Below are 13,614 nucleotides of genomic sequence, written 5' to 3'. Positions count from 1 at the left end.
GGAGTAGGCATGCGCCAAACCACGTAAATCTTTGTGTTTTGGCGTGATTACTTTTCTGCTGTGTTTCTTGATTCATTCTTGGTACACGGTGTTTCTCGCAACAATTCTCATGGCTCCTGAAAGTTACAACATTGCCCCATTCCCATCCAAACCCTAGTTTATGAAAGGAAACTCTTGAGACATTTTATTACAACTACTAAGTAACAATGGCATTCATGAATGGACAAAATAGATAAAGACCTTTCTGTTTGGTATTGCAACTTCATAGATTGAGTGGGCAACTAAAACCAAAAAGAAGATTGTTATCAAATAATGTAAGCTCAGACACAGTGGATGCGCAAAACTTCATTACTAAAGAAATGGAACAATTGTTTGCATTTCTCCAAATAACTCTGACCTTATCTAGAACAAAGGTATAGAAGTTGAATAAACATATACATACCATGAAGTAGAACACAATAAGAGAAAGACCAGAACAAATTTCTGGCCACACAGATTTTGCAGATATTTTGTAAAGACCAATGAATTGAGCAATACTTCGAGGCATCTCCGGTAACCCAATAGGGAGCTGATACACATAAAGAAGGGATATGTTGAAGCCTGCATAGAGCCAAAGAGGCCTCCACCACCTTCAAAATCATATATACAAACAAAATCTTTATGAAGGGGCTCTAGCAGCAAATTAACAGAAATTTAAAAACTGAAAAGGGATGAAAACTAATTGCAGCAAAGATAAAAAATAAAATTAAAAAAAAAAAAAAAATACCTGAAAAGACCAAGAAAATTGCTTGTCAAAGACCAATCTACCAGGCCAACACAGCTACAAATAAAAAATGGTAGAGAAACCCAAGAGGGGTTGCTAATTCCCTCAACAAGTTGAACAGCGGGCAACAGCAAACAGGAAGCAACCCTGATTTGATAACCTTCCACAAGACAAATATTTATCCCTGTTAACTTATGATATGATATTCAAAAATGAAAGTTTTTAATTGAGTAACTAGTAATGTGTTCAGGACTCATAGTAGGCACAGGCATATAAGGAGTTACAATGTGCCAACTCAGTTGAGCATTAGTGACTAAGATTTTCAGTGATGCCAATGTTATAATCCTCAAGTCCTCAATATCATACAATATCCAAGGACTTTGTTACTAACTAACTTCTCTAACACCCTAATATTTCTATTGATGCACTAGACCGAAGCTTTTGCACAATGGGTTGCCAATTCCTTGCAGATGCAATCATATAATTGACAACGGTACAAAACTAGGTTATATCATGCGTGTGTGTTACACTTGTAGTCATTTGAGAACTCCAAATTTTACTTTCCTAAAAAAAATAGTATCCTTGAGTATCTGGATTTGGAATCATTCTGTATTTGCAACAACTGATTCTTCTATTATGCAGATGATAAATGTAAAGGATTGAAAAGAGGATTTTGAACAAAGAGAGAAAGGCATTGAACTAGAGAGATGAAAGCTAAACAAGAAAATATACACATTAATTGCGGACTTCTCTGGATTCATTATTAGTCTACCCCATTTATATCTATCTATAGCCTCCTCAAGGGACTCACAACTCAAATCAACAAAGTATTTTAGGAGTCGGCTACTGATACACCAAAAAGGGAAGGGGAGGAGGGAGAGAACCACAATCGAGAAAATATAATAAAGGCCAGTCTATGATTTTAAAGATCTCTTCATGCTATCATTCGGAAAGCCCAAGTGCTTCTCATTATGTCATGCCTCCTCTCAGCAACTCTTTTCCGTGTTTTCATGTGAAGTTGACAAAACAGCTACTATGGTCTTACATAGCACTATTTTCCCACATCATTGAAAATAGGGAAAGTGGCATCCTAAATGCAGCATCTCTCTACAAAATCAGCACACTTTAACAGAGAACCATACAAGAACTTTGGCATAAGCAATCCAATTTGACAGCAAATATGTGGCATCTGAACCATTACAAGGAAACAATGGACACCCTCTACTTAGGGAGTCCTAAACTTTCTACAGAAGATAGTGCTCCAGGCAACCTCACTTCATTTGAGTCAAAAGCAGTATCCAGCTGTGACATCCTTGGACATACCTAAATGGATCTTTTTTTTTTTTTGTTTTTTGATAAGTAATAGTTGAATAAAAAGGTGTACAAGAGGGGAACGCATCCCTTATACAAGACATACCTAAATGGATCTTAAACCATTAAATTGGTCCAAACTAAAAGATCTCTAGAAATTTACATCATGCCATCCTAAACACCCTCCACATAAGAGATGAATCGATTCTCAGAATCATAATGCCAAGCCTGAAATAATATACAAGAAGAGTAACTGCCAGCATATGGTTGAGTTCTTACAATATTTATTGCTGAGATTTTCCCAAAGCCCATCATTACCTATGATTTGTCAATCAGCATAGTTTGAACTTGACCATTTAACTACCAGTTTGTTCTCTTCTTTCTTTTCAAACTCCAAATGAAACCCCTTCTTAATAATTGTGCCCTCCACACCAATATATTAAACAAGGACAAGAAAGAGCATTCTTTATTACTCTTCTTCCTGAATGGAAAAGAGTTCTTTCAATACAAATATTTGTAAAATACCTTGCCTACAACTAGGTACAAATTCTGGCAAGACAAAGTACAGGACAAACTGGGGTAATAGCAGTTAGATTTAGCATGCTCTTAAACCTAGGAGCTTCAATCCCACAATGGTCTGCCAAAGCTAATGGGTAAAGGGGAATGGAAGGATATTCCAGACATGCTATAGCTAAGTTAGAAATGAAGTTTATACGGTGTCATTCACTGTCTTTCCTATCTTCTGCTAATTTTGTTTTTATATTCATTTTTTACAGAAGAAAGTCTCACCCATCATTTTTATTACATTAATACGAGTGTATACAAATGATTCTTGCTAATGAAAATATAACGAAAAAAGGTTCCCTAAATATTGTCCCTCATGAAAGATTATCTACGCTATCTAGCCTAAAATCTCCATCGTCTTGCTTTTCCCTTCAATTACATGTCAGCTACAGACGAAATGCCACCGACCCATTTAGAATCGAGACTGATCCCAAGAAATGCATGTAATTACCAACATGCATCAATTGAGTCCAAGAAGAGTCGAACCTCACACGTTGCTTTCTTGAGCCATTGTCTTGCCCTATTCACTTCCCCATGAGGTTATCCCCACCATCTAATGCCATATCTAGACTAAATTACAGCTATGATGCATTTTTCACAACCTTAACTGACATCCTTGTCGATCTACCCTGCATGCTTGCAACAGGCTGATGTTACCAAGAACATGGATCAACGTGGTACATGTAGACACTTAGTCGGACTAAAATGCCATATAGTAGCTTAAATTGCTAAATTGGTTTTCTTTTCATTCAATAAAAGTTTAAAGTTAAGACATGACATGTTCAATTTTTTAAAACGCACAAGCTTCTATTCATTTTTGGCAACAGGATTGATATGATCAACTACATAAAAACACGTATTTGTTCTAGAGGTGTTATGGTCGCTATCTTGTTTCACCCTGGAACTTTATATCCTGGTAAGTTTTAGTTAATTATTTTTACTGCCTTAAGAAAAAGTAATGAAAGAAATAAGAAGATATTTTGGGGTTCCCAAACTCATTGTTCCAGGAGAAATAGAGTAACACATATCAGATGGCAAACTGCTTGGACTAAAGATTGTAAAAACACTGCAAAATTCTCTACTTGAACCACATAACTCCTTTCTCGTATAATATATGTAGGTCTATAATACATATTTATAGGTTTTTATTGGTCTCTTCATCTCCTCAAAATGATATATTTCCAATCTTATCCATTTGTCTCTTATCCCTCATCCATCCAACCACCCTCATGTCCGCTAGATACAATCTATGGGCTGTTGTTTCTTTACTCCCTAAAATTTTATATCACAAGGCACAGTTAGAATTATAACCATTCCATTAAATTTTGTTCCTTTAAATAGATTAGTAGGGATTAACCGTACCATACTTCAAGAGCTCACCACGCTTTAAGAATTTTTAGGGCAAAAACTTATCCAAAAAGGAAGAATGACACAGATCCGTACTTGGCTCTTAATTATAGTTAAAGACCATGGAAACCCTTCAAGAAAAAGGAATAACAACTTTAACATCTCTTAAACCTTACTAACTAGAAAAGAAGCCTTACAATTACTACAATTAGATGCTTCAGTATTTGATATTGTTATGACAAACACAGCGAACCAAAAACAAAACAAAAATCATGAAAGAAAAGTAAACACGCCACACAAAAATTTACGTGGTTCGGCAAAGCCTACGTCCATGATGAAGATCCAGTGAAAATCGGGAGTTTACAAGTACCAGCCCACAAACCCCAGCTCCCACTCTCTTTCTAGCAATTTTCAGTCTTCTCTGGTTATCCCACTCCAAACCCTAAATGGCCTTATATACCGGGCTACAACAGAGTACTAAGCAGGGTCCACGACCCTCAAGAGGAAAACAGGTCAAAAATTCATTCATTGGGTCAAAACGTGCCCAAGCTGAAACAAAATTCGGGCCACAACATTACAGATGTTAAAAGAATTCCCATTAAATCAAAATCTAGGCCTAAAAACTTATGACCACAGCTTAAATATTTGTGTTAAGTTCTATAACTGAAATTATCAATCCACACATAAAACAACGCATGAACTGTCACATGATTCCCTCAATTTGAACTTAAAGGTTCCAAATGCCTTGGCTCAAATTGGTCAAAGCAACATTTTTTTACATTTTGCATGAAATCTTTTTTATTTTATAATCAGCATGTTTGACTCCCTTTATGTCATGGTGTCTTAGAAGATCTATTTTTAACTGTGCCAAGCCTTCGACCCAACGGTTTTCTTTTTCTTTTCACTCTTTCTTTGTTTATTACTCCCTCCATCCCTTTTTTTTTTTTTTTTTGATAAATAAGCATTTCATTAAAAGCGTTCAAAAGGGGAACATGTCCCTACAAGACCAAAAAAACCTGGGTACCCTAAGGCCCAGGGAAGCCAAAAACTCAACAGTCTCCTCAATAGAGTAACAAAGTCTACCCGAACCCCAAAAAAAGAGAGCTAATAATAGAAGATTTTAGAACAATAATGGAAGATTCCTCTCCTTCAAAGGATCTTCTCCCTCCATCCCATTTTAAGTGTCCCTCTTTGGGAATCTAACTTTTTAAGATGTGGCTTTTAATAATTTTGTATTGCATTGGTAGTGAATGAATTACCAAATCTACCCATGGTGGGTCCACAGTGATGTGATGATGTTTTATTTAATTGTTTTTATAATTTCAAAGCAAGAAGGGTTGGGAATGTTGTAAAATATAGTACATTGACTTTTGAATTGGGACAATTATTTTGGGACAACTAAATATATCATGGTGGACACTTATTTTGGGACAGAAATAATATTATTATTATTTATTATATATTTCTTTCCTTTTTTTTGGCATTGAAGATTCACTTTTAACTTTCTGACAGTGAGCAAAACAACTTGGTTAAGGATACTTTAAACTTCTTATAACAATATATCCCTTTGACTTTGATTTAAGTGCAAGGGCCATTACTTGGTACTGATGCAGTGGTAAAACCTTCGTGTGCCTGAGAAATGTAGGTTTAGGTATGATCTTTGTACTGATAATGCTATTTATAAGATCTACACCAGGTTTAGTAATAAACTCCCTTCATTCCATGAATGTGCCATGAAGGTTATCCAATTGCTTTCTAATACAATTTTACTAATCAAAAAAATAAAAGTTATCCAATTTGCTATGCCTCCCCTTGCTCATAGCTGTACATTTTTTATTTTTTATTTTAATTGCATGCATACACACACTCAATTCCACAAAACTATAAGTCTGGTATTTATTTATCCTGGCGAAACCACTTGACTGGGAAACAACACAACTTTCCTCTTGGTCGGGAAAACAAAACAATTAATATCGTTGTATTTTATTCCCTTCCAGTGATCCAGACATGCCCTACCATTTATAATCGTCATAATCTACTTACTTCAAGTGATCCTACGATGGCCATATTAGAAGTAGGTAGCACACATACATGCCTAATTCAAGCTACTTCATACTTTAATCAAAGCAGCTCATTATCAATCACTATGATATTTACTTACCAGCCAATAATGCATTGTTCATACAATGGCCCCTGACATGGCTCAAGGAAAACAAATTCATGTCACGTAAAAGGGGAATCCACTTCATAAAGCCCCATATAGTCCAAGTTGACCAGAAATCCTCTATACCTAATTGACGGATACAGGCAACAACAGCCGTTTCTCCCCAACTAACACCCCTTTAACCTTGGAATCCCCCTACATCAATAACTCCTCATCCTAGTCAACCATTTTTTTTTTTTTTTTTGATAAGTAAGAATTTTATAAAAAGTGCTCAAAAGGGGAGTGCATCCCAAGGGAACAAAAACAGGCCAAAACAGCCATTACACTTTCAAAGAGGCCAAAAAAACAACAATATCATCTAAAGATCTATAATCTCTACCTGAGACCCAACAAAAAAAGAGTGGAAACAATAGAGAACTTAAGAAAAGAGATAGGCCTCTCCTTCCCCTCAAAATATCTCATATTCCTCTCAAACCAAATACACCACCACACACAGAGAGGAGTAGCCCTCCAAGCATCACGAACTTGGCCCCCCACAAAACACCCTCTCCAAGCCTCAACCAGCTCTCTGGCGGAATGAGGCATGACCCACTGGACCCCAAACAAGCCAAGCATCAAATCCCAACAATCCTTGGCCATGGAGCAATGCAAAAGAAGATGGTCCACTGTCTCCTCGTCCCTAAGACACATGTAGCACCGATTGACCACTACCTGATTTCTCCTTCTCAAATCATCCTAGTCAACCATATAGCTCTGTTTCAGAGACTACAGCAATTTATCACTCTACGTCTCACACTAAAGCACTTCATAAGCATATTATCCCTCCCGGGAATGTCCATGAAATCTCACCGCCTCCCCCTTCCATAGGATTTGATGCAAACCAAATCAGGTTGCTTCAAGTTTATTTAATTCTTATTTAAGACATTGTGCATCACAATTGTTTAATTGATTGTCAAAAAGATGTCAATTATTGTAAAATTATATAATGAATCTGCAAATAAGGATAAATAAACAATTTCATAAGAATTAAAGCCGCAATCAACCAGTCGCAAACCTATGTGTGCAACAACTGATGAGAAGCGTCCCCAACATGAATCTCGCCACGGAACCAAACCCAATTGGTTACCATAAATTACAGCTACAGCAACAAAAGCTGCTAATAGTTGTACGATCAATAAATAAACTACCAATGGAGATCTCCAGGAGTCAACCCTACAAAAAGAATACCACATTGATATCTACAAGAGACAAAGTACAATGTAAACATAAATGATATATAAATAAAAGAATGAGATAAAACTGAAAATCAACTCTTACTTCATGAATCCAATTAGCTTTGCCCACCAAGCATCTGCTACACTCCATTTACCACCCTCGGTTGCCCATATGATAAGAAATATCACTTGCGAGAGAACAACAAGCAGTGAAAATATAACAATGGACCACAGTAAATGAAATCTCCCTCGGAACCGAAATCCTACAGAAACAAATATATATAACACAATTAAGAGAGAAGAAGAAAAAAAAAAAAAAAAAATGCTAATTGGAGTTATTCAAAAATTAGGGAAATCATTACAAACATAGCCATTACAGAACTTTTGCCAAATCTATAAGGCCTGCTTGAGAACCACAGTTGCTTTGTACTTTTGCTTTGACCCGAAGCAGAAGCAATATTTCTGCTTTGGATTGTGTTCAATACTATTCGGAAGCATGTTTGATAAAGTATATTTGTGGCAAGATTTTTAGAAGCAAAAACATGTTTGGTAAAAAAGTGTTGCAAATTTGAAAATAAAATGGCTAGTTAAAAAAGTTTTTTAGTGTGTTTTTTTTAGAGGTATTTTTTTATTATTATTTATTTTTTGGTACTGTTCATCACTGCAGTGCAGAAGCAACCAGAAACACCAATTTGGTGCTTCAGGTTTTGACCTCTTTTTCGAAAGCACTTCGGTATTATTCAAATCGCAGCAAATGTTACCAAATACGCTTCGTTCTTTTGCTTCGCTAACTGTCCAAAGCAAAACACACGAAGCAGAAGCGGTTGCCAAACAGGCCCATAGGATGCTGCAGTGAAAAACTAGATTTGGAGATGAGTGCTATGAAAGGATAAAGAACCTTTAACAGGCCTAGAATGGATTTAAGTTGGGGAATACGTAAAACCTGCTTTGGGAACTAGTATTTTTTGAGTTGTTTCTATGTGCTGTTTTTCTATGAGGAGGATATTTCCTCTTGTGCTTTGTGCTATATTTCAATTTTTGTTATAATTTTCTTTCTGGCCTACCAAATATAATAAGTTATATAAATCTGAGCTCTCAAAGTTCAAACAAAAAACTTGACAGTGCGTAGCAAAAGAAATTCAAGCAAACTTGCTAAACTTCATCCAAGAATAAGAAGAAGCTCATGAATATATATGATAGACTTCAGTTTTCAAACAATTACTTCTCTACTATAAGGCATTAGTTTGCAATTTCTGAAGTCACTAATCTCCGAGAACTAAGTAGGAGTATATTGTTGATGCATTATTAGTGAATAACATTTAACAACATTTATAGCTTAAGTGGATAATTATCCAGTAAGTAGAAGGATAGAATGGAACACTTTATTACTAATATCAAAAAAGTTAGAAAGGAATATCTAAAACCATATCAACTTAAGATAAAAACCTTTACTTTCCATAAATGAATAAATAAAGAAAACAACAACATTGGAATCAGCAAAAACAAAAGTCTATGGGAGCATAATACAAGATCAGACGATGTAAGGAATGAGTTCATGCCTCCAGTCGAAGTACATGTACCACGATATGACCACCACATCCACGTCCAATAAAAATTCAATATATTATTAGATCACCTCCTTGTCATGATATCGCCCAGTGATATGGCAACTATTCATTCTCAATTACCATACGAATAATTTTGTGCTGTATAATTCCTATGCCTTATTAAAGAGAGATCCTATTACTGGGAAAAATTAACCAGTAAGATAACAACTGAATATAGTCTAATAGGGAAATATTTGTAGAGAAAGAGATCCCCCATGTCCAGCCATAAACTGCATATTTTTCTTTTTCTTTCTACAAGAATAGGCATACAATCAATAATGAACATGGATCCACCAAATACATGATAACACACCAAATACCTGGGGAAAGTATGACATGGAGAACTCAGATAGAACTTCTCTTCAAAATTCAGCATTAATCAAGAGGATGAGAGTTGTTAGAATATTAGGTATTTTACTAAAGGTCAATATGGTCATTTCATTGTAATAGCAACTGTATACATATACACATACGTGAGAGGAGAAGGGAAGTACTCTTGCTCACAAAATTCCCAATAGCTGTGTTTTCTTATTCTGGAAACCCTAAATTCAATATGGTATCAAAGCAGAGATGTGATTGATCCCGCTAGCGGCTAAGATTGAAAGTCTTTGTGTCGTGAATCGAATTGTTGTCACAATCATCACTGGTAGTCGTCGTTATTGCCAACATCATCATCATCACAGCCCGTCGTCACCATCGTTCAAGTTGCGATGTAATTGGGCCAACCCAAGTGGAAGAACTGTGTTTTTTTTTTCAGACACGTTTTGATCTGTTGCAGCAGCCCCTCTTTGAAAGTTTTCTTTTTCTTTCCTGGCACCAGTTCAAGTCCAAGCTATTCAGCTCTCATTCCCTTGGCTTAATACGGTATGGCATCCAATGTAGATTTATTTTCTTCTCTACTGCTTCCTTCAATTCTCCCATGACTTCCATTAAGCTTAATGGTAAGAACTATATTTTATGGGCCAAATCTGTTGCCATCTTTCTTAAGGGCAAGGGTCTTGGCAACCATTTGGTTGGAGATAAACCGAAAGAATCTGATTCTTCCTTCAGTGCATGGGAAAAAGAGAATGCTCAGATCATCTCGTTGATGTTATCTAGTATTGAACCCCAAATCAGTTCCAGATTGCTTTACTTAGATACTGCCAAGGAAATATGGGAGCAGTTGCAGCAATTATATACTGGGGCAGGTAATGTTACTCATGTATATGAGTTGTGTAAGGAGTACTTCAGTCTTGAACAGGGAAACCAGAGTTTAGAAGCTTATTATTCGAAAGTCATGGGTGTTTGTGAGGAGTTGAATATGTACCAGCCTATCACAGCTGATGTTCAAAAAATGCAGCAACAATGCCAGGACCAAAATGTTGTTCAATTTCTTACTGGTTTGTCATCCACATATGAGCCTGTTCATGTCCAAATTTTGGGCAGTCCAACACTTCCTTCTCTTGCTGAAGTTTTTTCCCGGCTATAGCAAGCCACACTGTCTAGTGGTATATCAAAGATGAGTAGTGATCAGCGTGGTGAACGGTCTGCTTTAACAGTCTCACAGAGTGGGCCCAATGTTTCTCTTGGTGGTCGTGGGGGGCACTCTGCCCGTGGTGGCCGTGATTCACAGGGAGGACGTGGTAGAGAATCACAACAGCGTACTCATTATGGCGTGACTAATCATACTGTGAATTATTGTTGGGATCTCCATGGTAGACCACCATCCAGCTATGCAAATCAAGGGTCTTCTAAGGAGGATGTTCCTGCTTCATCTGCTCCATCTTCTGGTTCTCACCCAGTTACCGCGCCAGATATGATTAGTGTTCCACGTGATGAGTATGCTCAGCTTTTGTCTCAACAGAGGGCTTCTGTTCCATCGTCCAAGGTTAATTTTGCCCAGTCAGGTATTGCACCTACTGCACCTACGTGTCTATTGTCCTCCAGTCATAATCCTTGGGTCATTGATTCAGGAGCATCTGATCATATGACTGGATGTTCTCATCTTTTATCTGACTTGCTAATGGTTCATCTACTATGGTTTCAGGTTTGGGGACCACTCCACTAAGTTTTTCCTTGTCTCTTTCATGTGTTTTATATGTCCCTCAATTTCCCTTTAGCTTGATCTCTAATAGCAAGCTTACTAAATCACTCCAGTGTTCAGTTACATTTTATCCTAATTGCTGTATTTTTCAGGATCTCAAGACGAAGAAGAAGATTGGTATGGGGCATGAAGCTGGTAGCCTATATTATTTCAATTTTGAGTCTTCTGTTACAGCAGTCTTCTCTGTCTCCATTCCAGTGGCATTGTCGTCTTGGACACCCATCACTTTCAGTTTTGCAGCATCAAGTTCCTAGTCTTGGTTATTTGCAGTCGTCGTCATGTGAAGCTTGTCAACTTAGTAAACACCATCGTGTGCCGTTCAAGTCTAGGGTTGATAATCGTGTCTCTAGTCCTTTCATTTAGTTCATTCAGTTCATTCAGATGTATGGGGTTCAATAAAGCATTTTTCAATCAATAAATTTCATTATTTTGTGACATTTGTGGATGATTATTCTCGCTTGACTTGGTTGTTCTTAATGAAAGATCGCTCTGCGTTATTTTCAATTTTTCAAACATTTCGAAAAGAAATCAAAACTCAATTTGGTAGCTCTATTCGGATTTTAAGCTCTGATAATGCTAAAGAATATCTATCAGGTCCCTTTGATGCATATCTTAGTAATAAAGGTATAATCCATCAGACATCATGAGCTTACACTCCTCAACAAAATGGTGTCGTAGAGCATAAAAATCGCTATGTATTGGAAGTGACTCGTGCTCTTCTGTTTCAGATGCGTGTTCCTAAACGTTTTTTGGAGTGATGATGTTCTTACTGCATGCCATCTCATTAATCGTATGCCGTCCTCCGTGTTGCATGGTAAATCTCCCCATTCTGTTTTATTTCCTAATTCTCCTTCATTTTCTGTGCCTCCTAGAGTTTTCGGATGTGTCTGTTACGCCCAAAATCTTGGTCCTGGTTTCGATAAACTTAATCCACGTGCCACAAAGTGTGTCTTTCTTGGTTACTCTCGCTTCCGAAAAGGTTATCGTTGCTATAGTCCTACTTATCAACGATACTTTATTAGTGCTGATGTCACCTTTTGCGAGTCTACTCCATATTTTTCCGATCCTACTTATCCTCTTGATATCACTTGTGAGCTGTTTGTACCTGATATTCCTCTTCCGATTCCTCCTTCGTCTACTACTCCATTAAAGGTTTACAAACAGAGATTGAAGACACCTGCCGCCATGCCTCAACCATCTTCTTCAAAATCTTTGGATCCCATACCTGCTATGTCTGACTCTTTGCCTATTGCACTTCCTAAAGGTACTCGATCTTGTGTTACTCAACATCCCGTTTCCAATTATGTCTCCTATAATTCTTTATCGCCATCTTTCTCGTGCTTTTCATCTCGATTGTCTTCTATATTTGTTCCTAAGACTGTGCAGGCTACTCTGTCTAATTCGGGCTGGAGGAAAGCTATGAAGGAGGAAATTGATACCTTACAGCACAATGAAACGTGGGATCTTGTTCCTTTGCCCCCTAATGTTAAACCTGTTGGTTGTCGGTGGATGTTTACAGTGAATTATCTTTCGGATGGTCTTGTTGAGCGCTTAAAAGCGTGTCTGGTTGCCAGAGGTTATACACAAACATATGGAGTTGATTATGATGAGACGTTTGCTCCGGTTGCTAAGATTTCATCTGTTCGTGTTTTTATTTCGCTAGTTGCTAATCTTAATTGGCCTCTATTTCAGTTAGATGTTAAAAATGTTGTGCTACATGGTGACTTAGTTGAAGTGGTCTATATGGAGCAACCACCTAGGTTAGTTGCTCAGGGGGAGTATCGTCATAGTGTTTGTCGTTTAAAGATGGCTTTGTATGGTTTGGAACAATCACCAAGAGCGTGGTTTGGCAAATTCTCTGAGGCGGCATTAAAGTTTGGGCTTCACCGATGCCAGACAAGTCACTCAGTATTTCATCAGCGTACTAAGGCAGGTTTTATATTTCTTGTTGTATACGTGGATAACATTGTTATCACTAGGAATGACGCAGAGGGTATTGCCAAACTAAAACAATTTTTGCAACAATGGTTCCATACTAAAGACTTAGGCACACTAAGATATTTCTTAGGAATTGAAGTTCCTCGATCTAAGCAAGGTATTAGTGTGTCTCAGAGGAAATATGTTCTAGACTTGTTGGAGGAAACAGGTTTATTAGGTGGTCGTCTGGTTGATGCTCCTATGAATCAGAATCATAAACTTGTATTTGATGATGGAGATCTATTTGATGATCTTGGTAGATACCGTCGACTGGTTGGGAAGTTAATCTATCCTACTATTACTTGGCCAGATATCTCATATGTTGTCAGTGATGTGAGTCAATTCATGGCAGCTCCCAGGGTATCACATTGGAGTGTTGTTCTTTGGATTATTCGATATCTCAAGCAAGCTCCGCGTCTTGGGTTGTTGTATAGATCAAATGGACACCTTAGAGTGGAAGGTTTTACAGGTGTTGATTGGGCTGGTTCTCCCTCAGTTAGGAGATCCACTACAGGTTATTGTACTTTCGTAGGAGGTAATCTAGTTACATGGAAAAGTAAGAAGCAGACAGTCATAGCACGATA

General features: G+C 37.3%; 1 protein-coding gene across 2 annotated transcripts in view; it reads right to left on the bottom strand.

The window, feature by feature from the left end:
* The window catches only part of LOC132306948 (piezo-type mechanosensitive ion channel homolog), a 72,257-nt gene that overhangs the window by 53,647 nt on the left and 4,996 nt on the right, over window positions 1-13,614 (bottom strand). For both annotated transcript variants that reach the window (XM_059804558.1, XM_059804556.1), the window contains exons 3-6: window positions 7,467-7,626; window positions 7,204-7,361; window positions 767-923; window positions 443-629 (exon numbers count right to left, since the gene is read on the bottom strand). In XM_059804558.1, the coding sequence (XP_059660541.1) occupies window positions 443-629; window positions 767-923; window positions 7,204-7,361; window positions 7,467-7,626 (662 nt within the window). The remainder of the gene's footprint in view (window positions 1-442; window positions 630-766; window positions 924-7,203; window positions 7,362-7,466; window positions 7,627-13,614) is intronic.

Source organism: Cornus florida, unplaced genomic scaffold (assembly GCF_030987335.1).
Source record: "Cornus florida cultivar Cherokee Brave unplaced genomic scaffold, ASM3098733v1 CherokeeBrave_3.0.0_Hap2_Chr05, whole genome shotgun sequence".
NCBI classification, from domain to species: domain Eukaryota; kingdom Viridiplantae; phylum Streptophyta; class Magnoliopsida; order Cornales; family Cornaceae; genus Cornus; species Cornus florida.
Note: the sequence above shows the minus strand (reverse complement) of the source record. Positions and strands in the feature narration are given on the sequence as shown.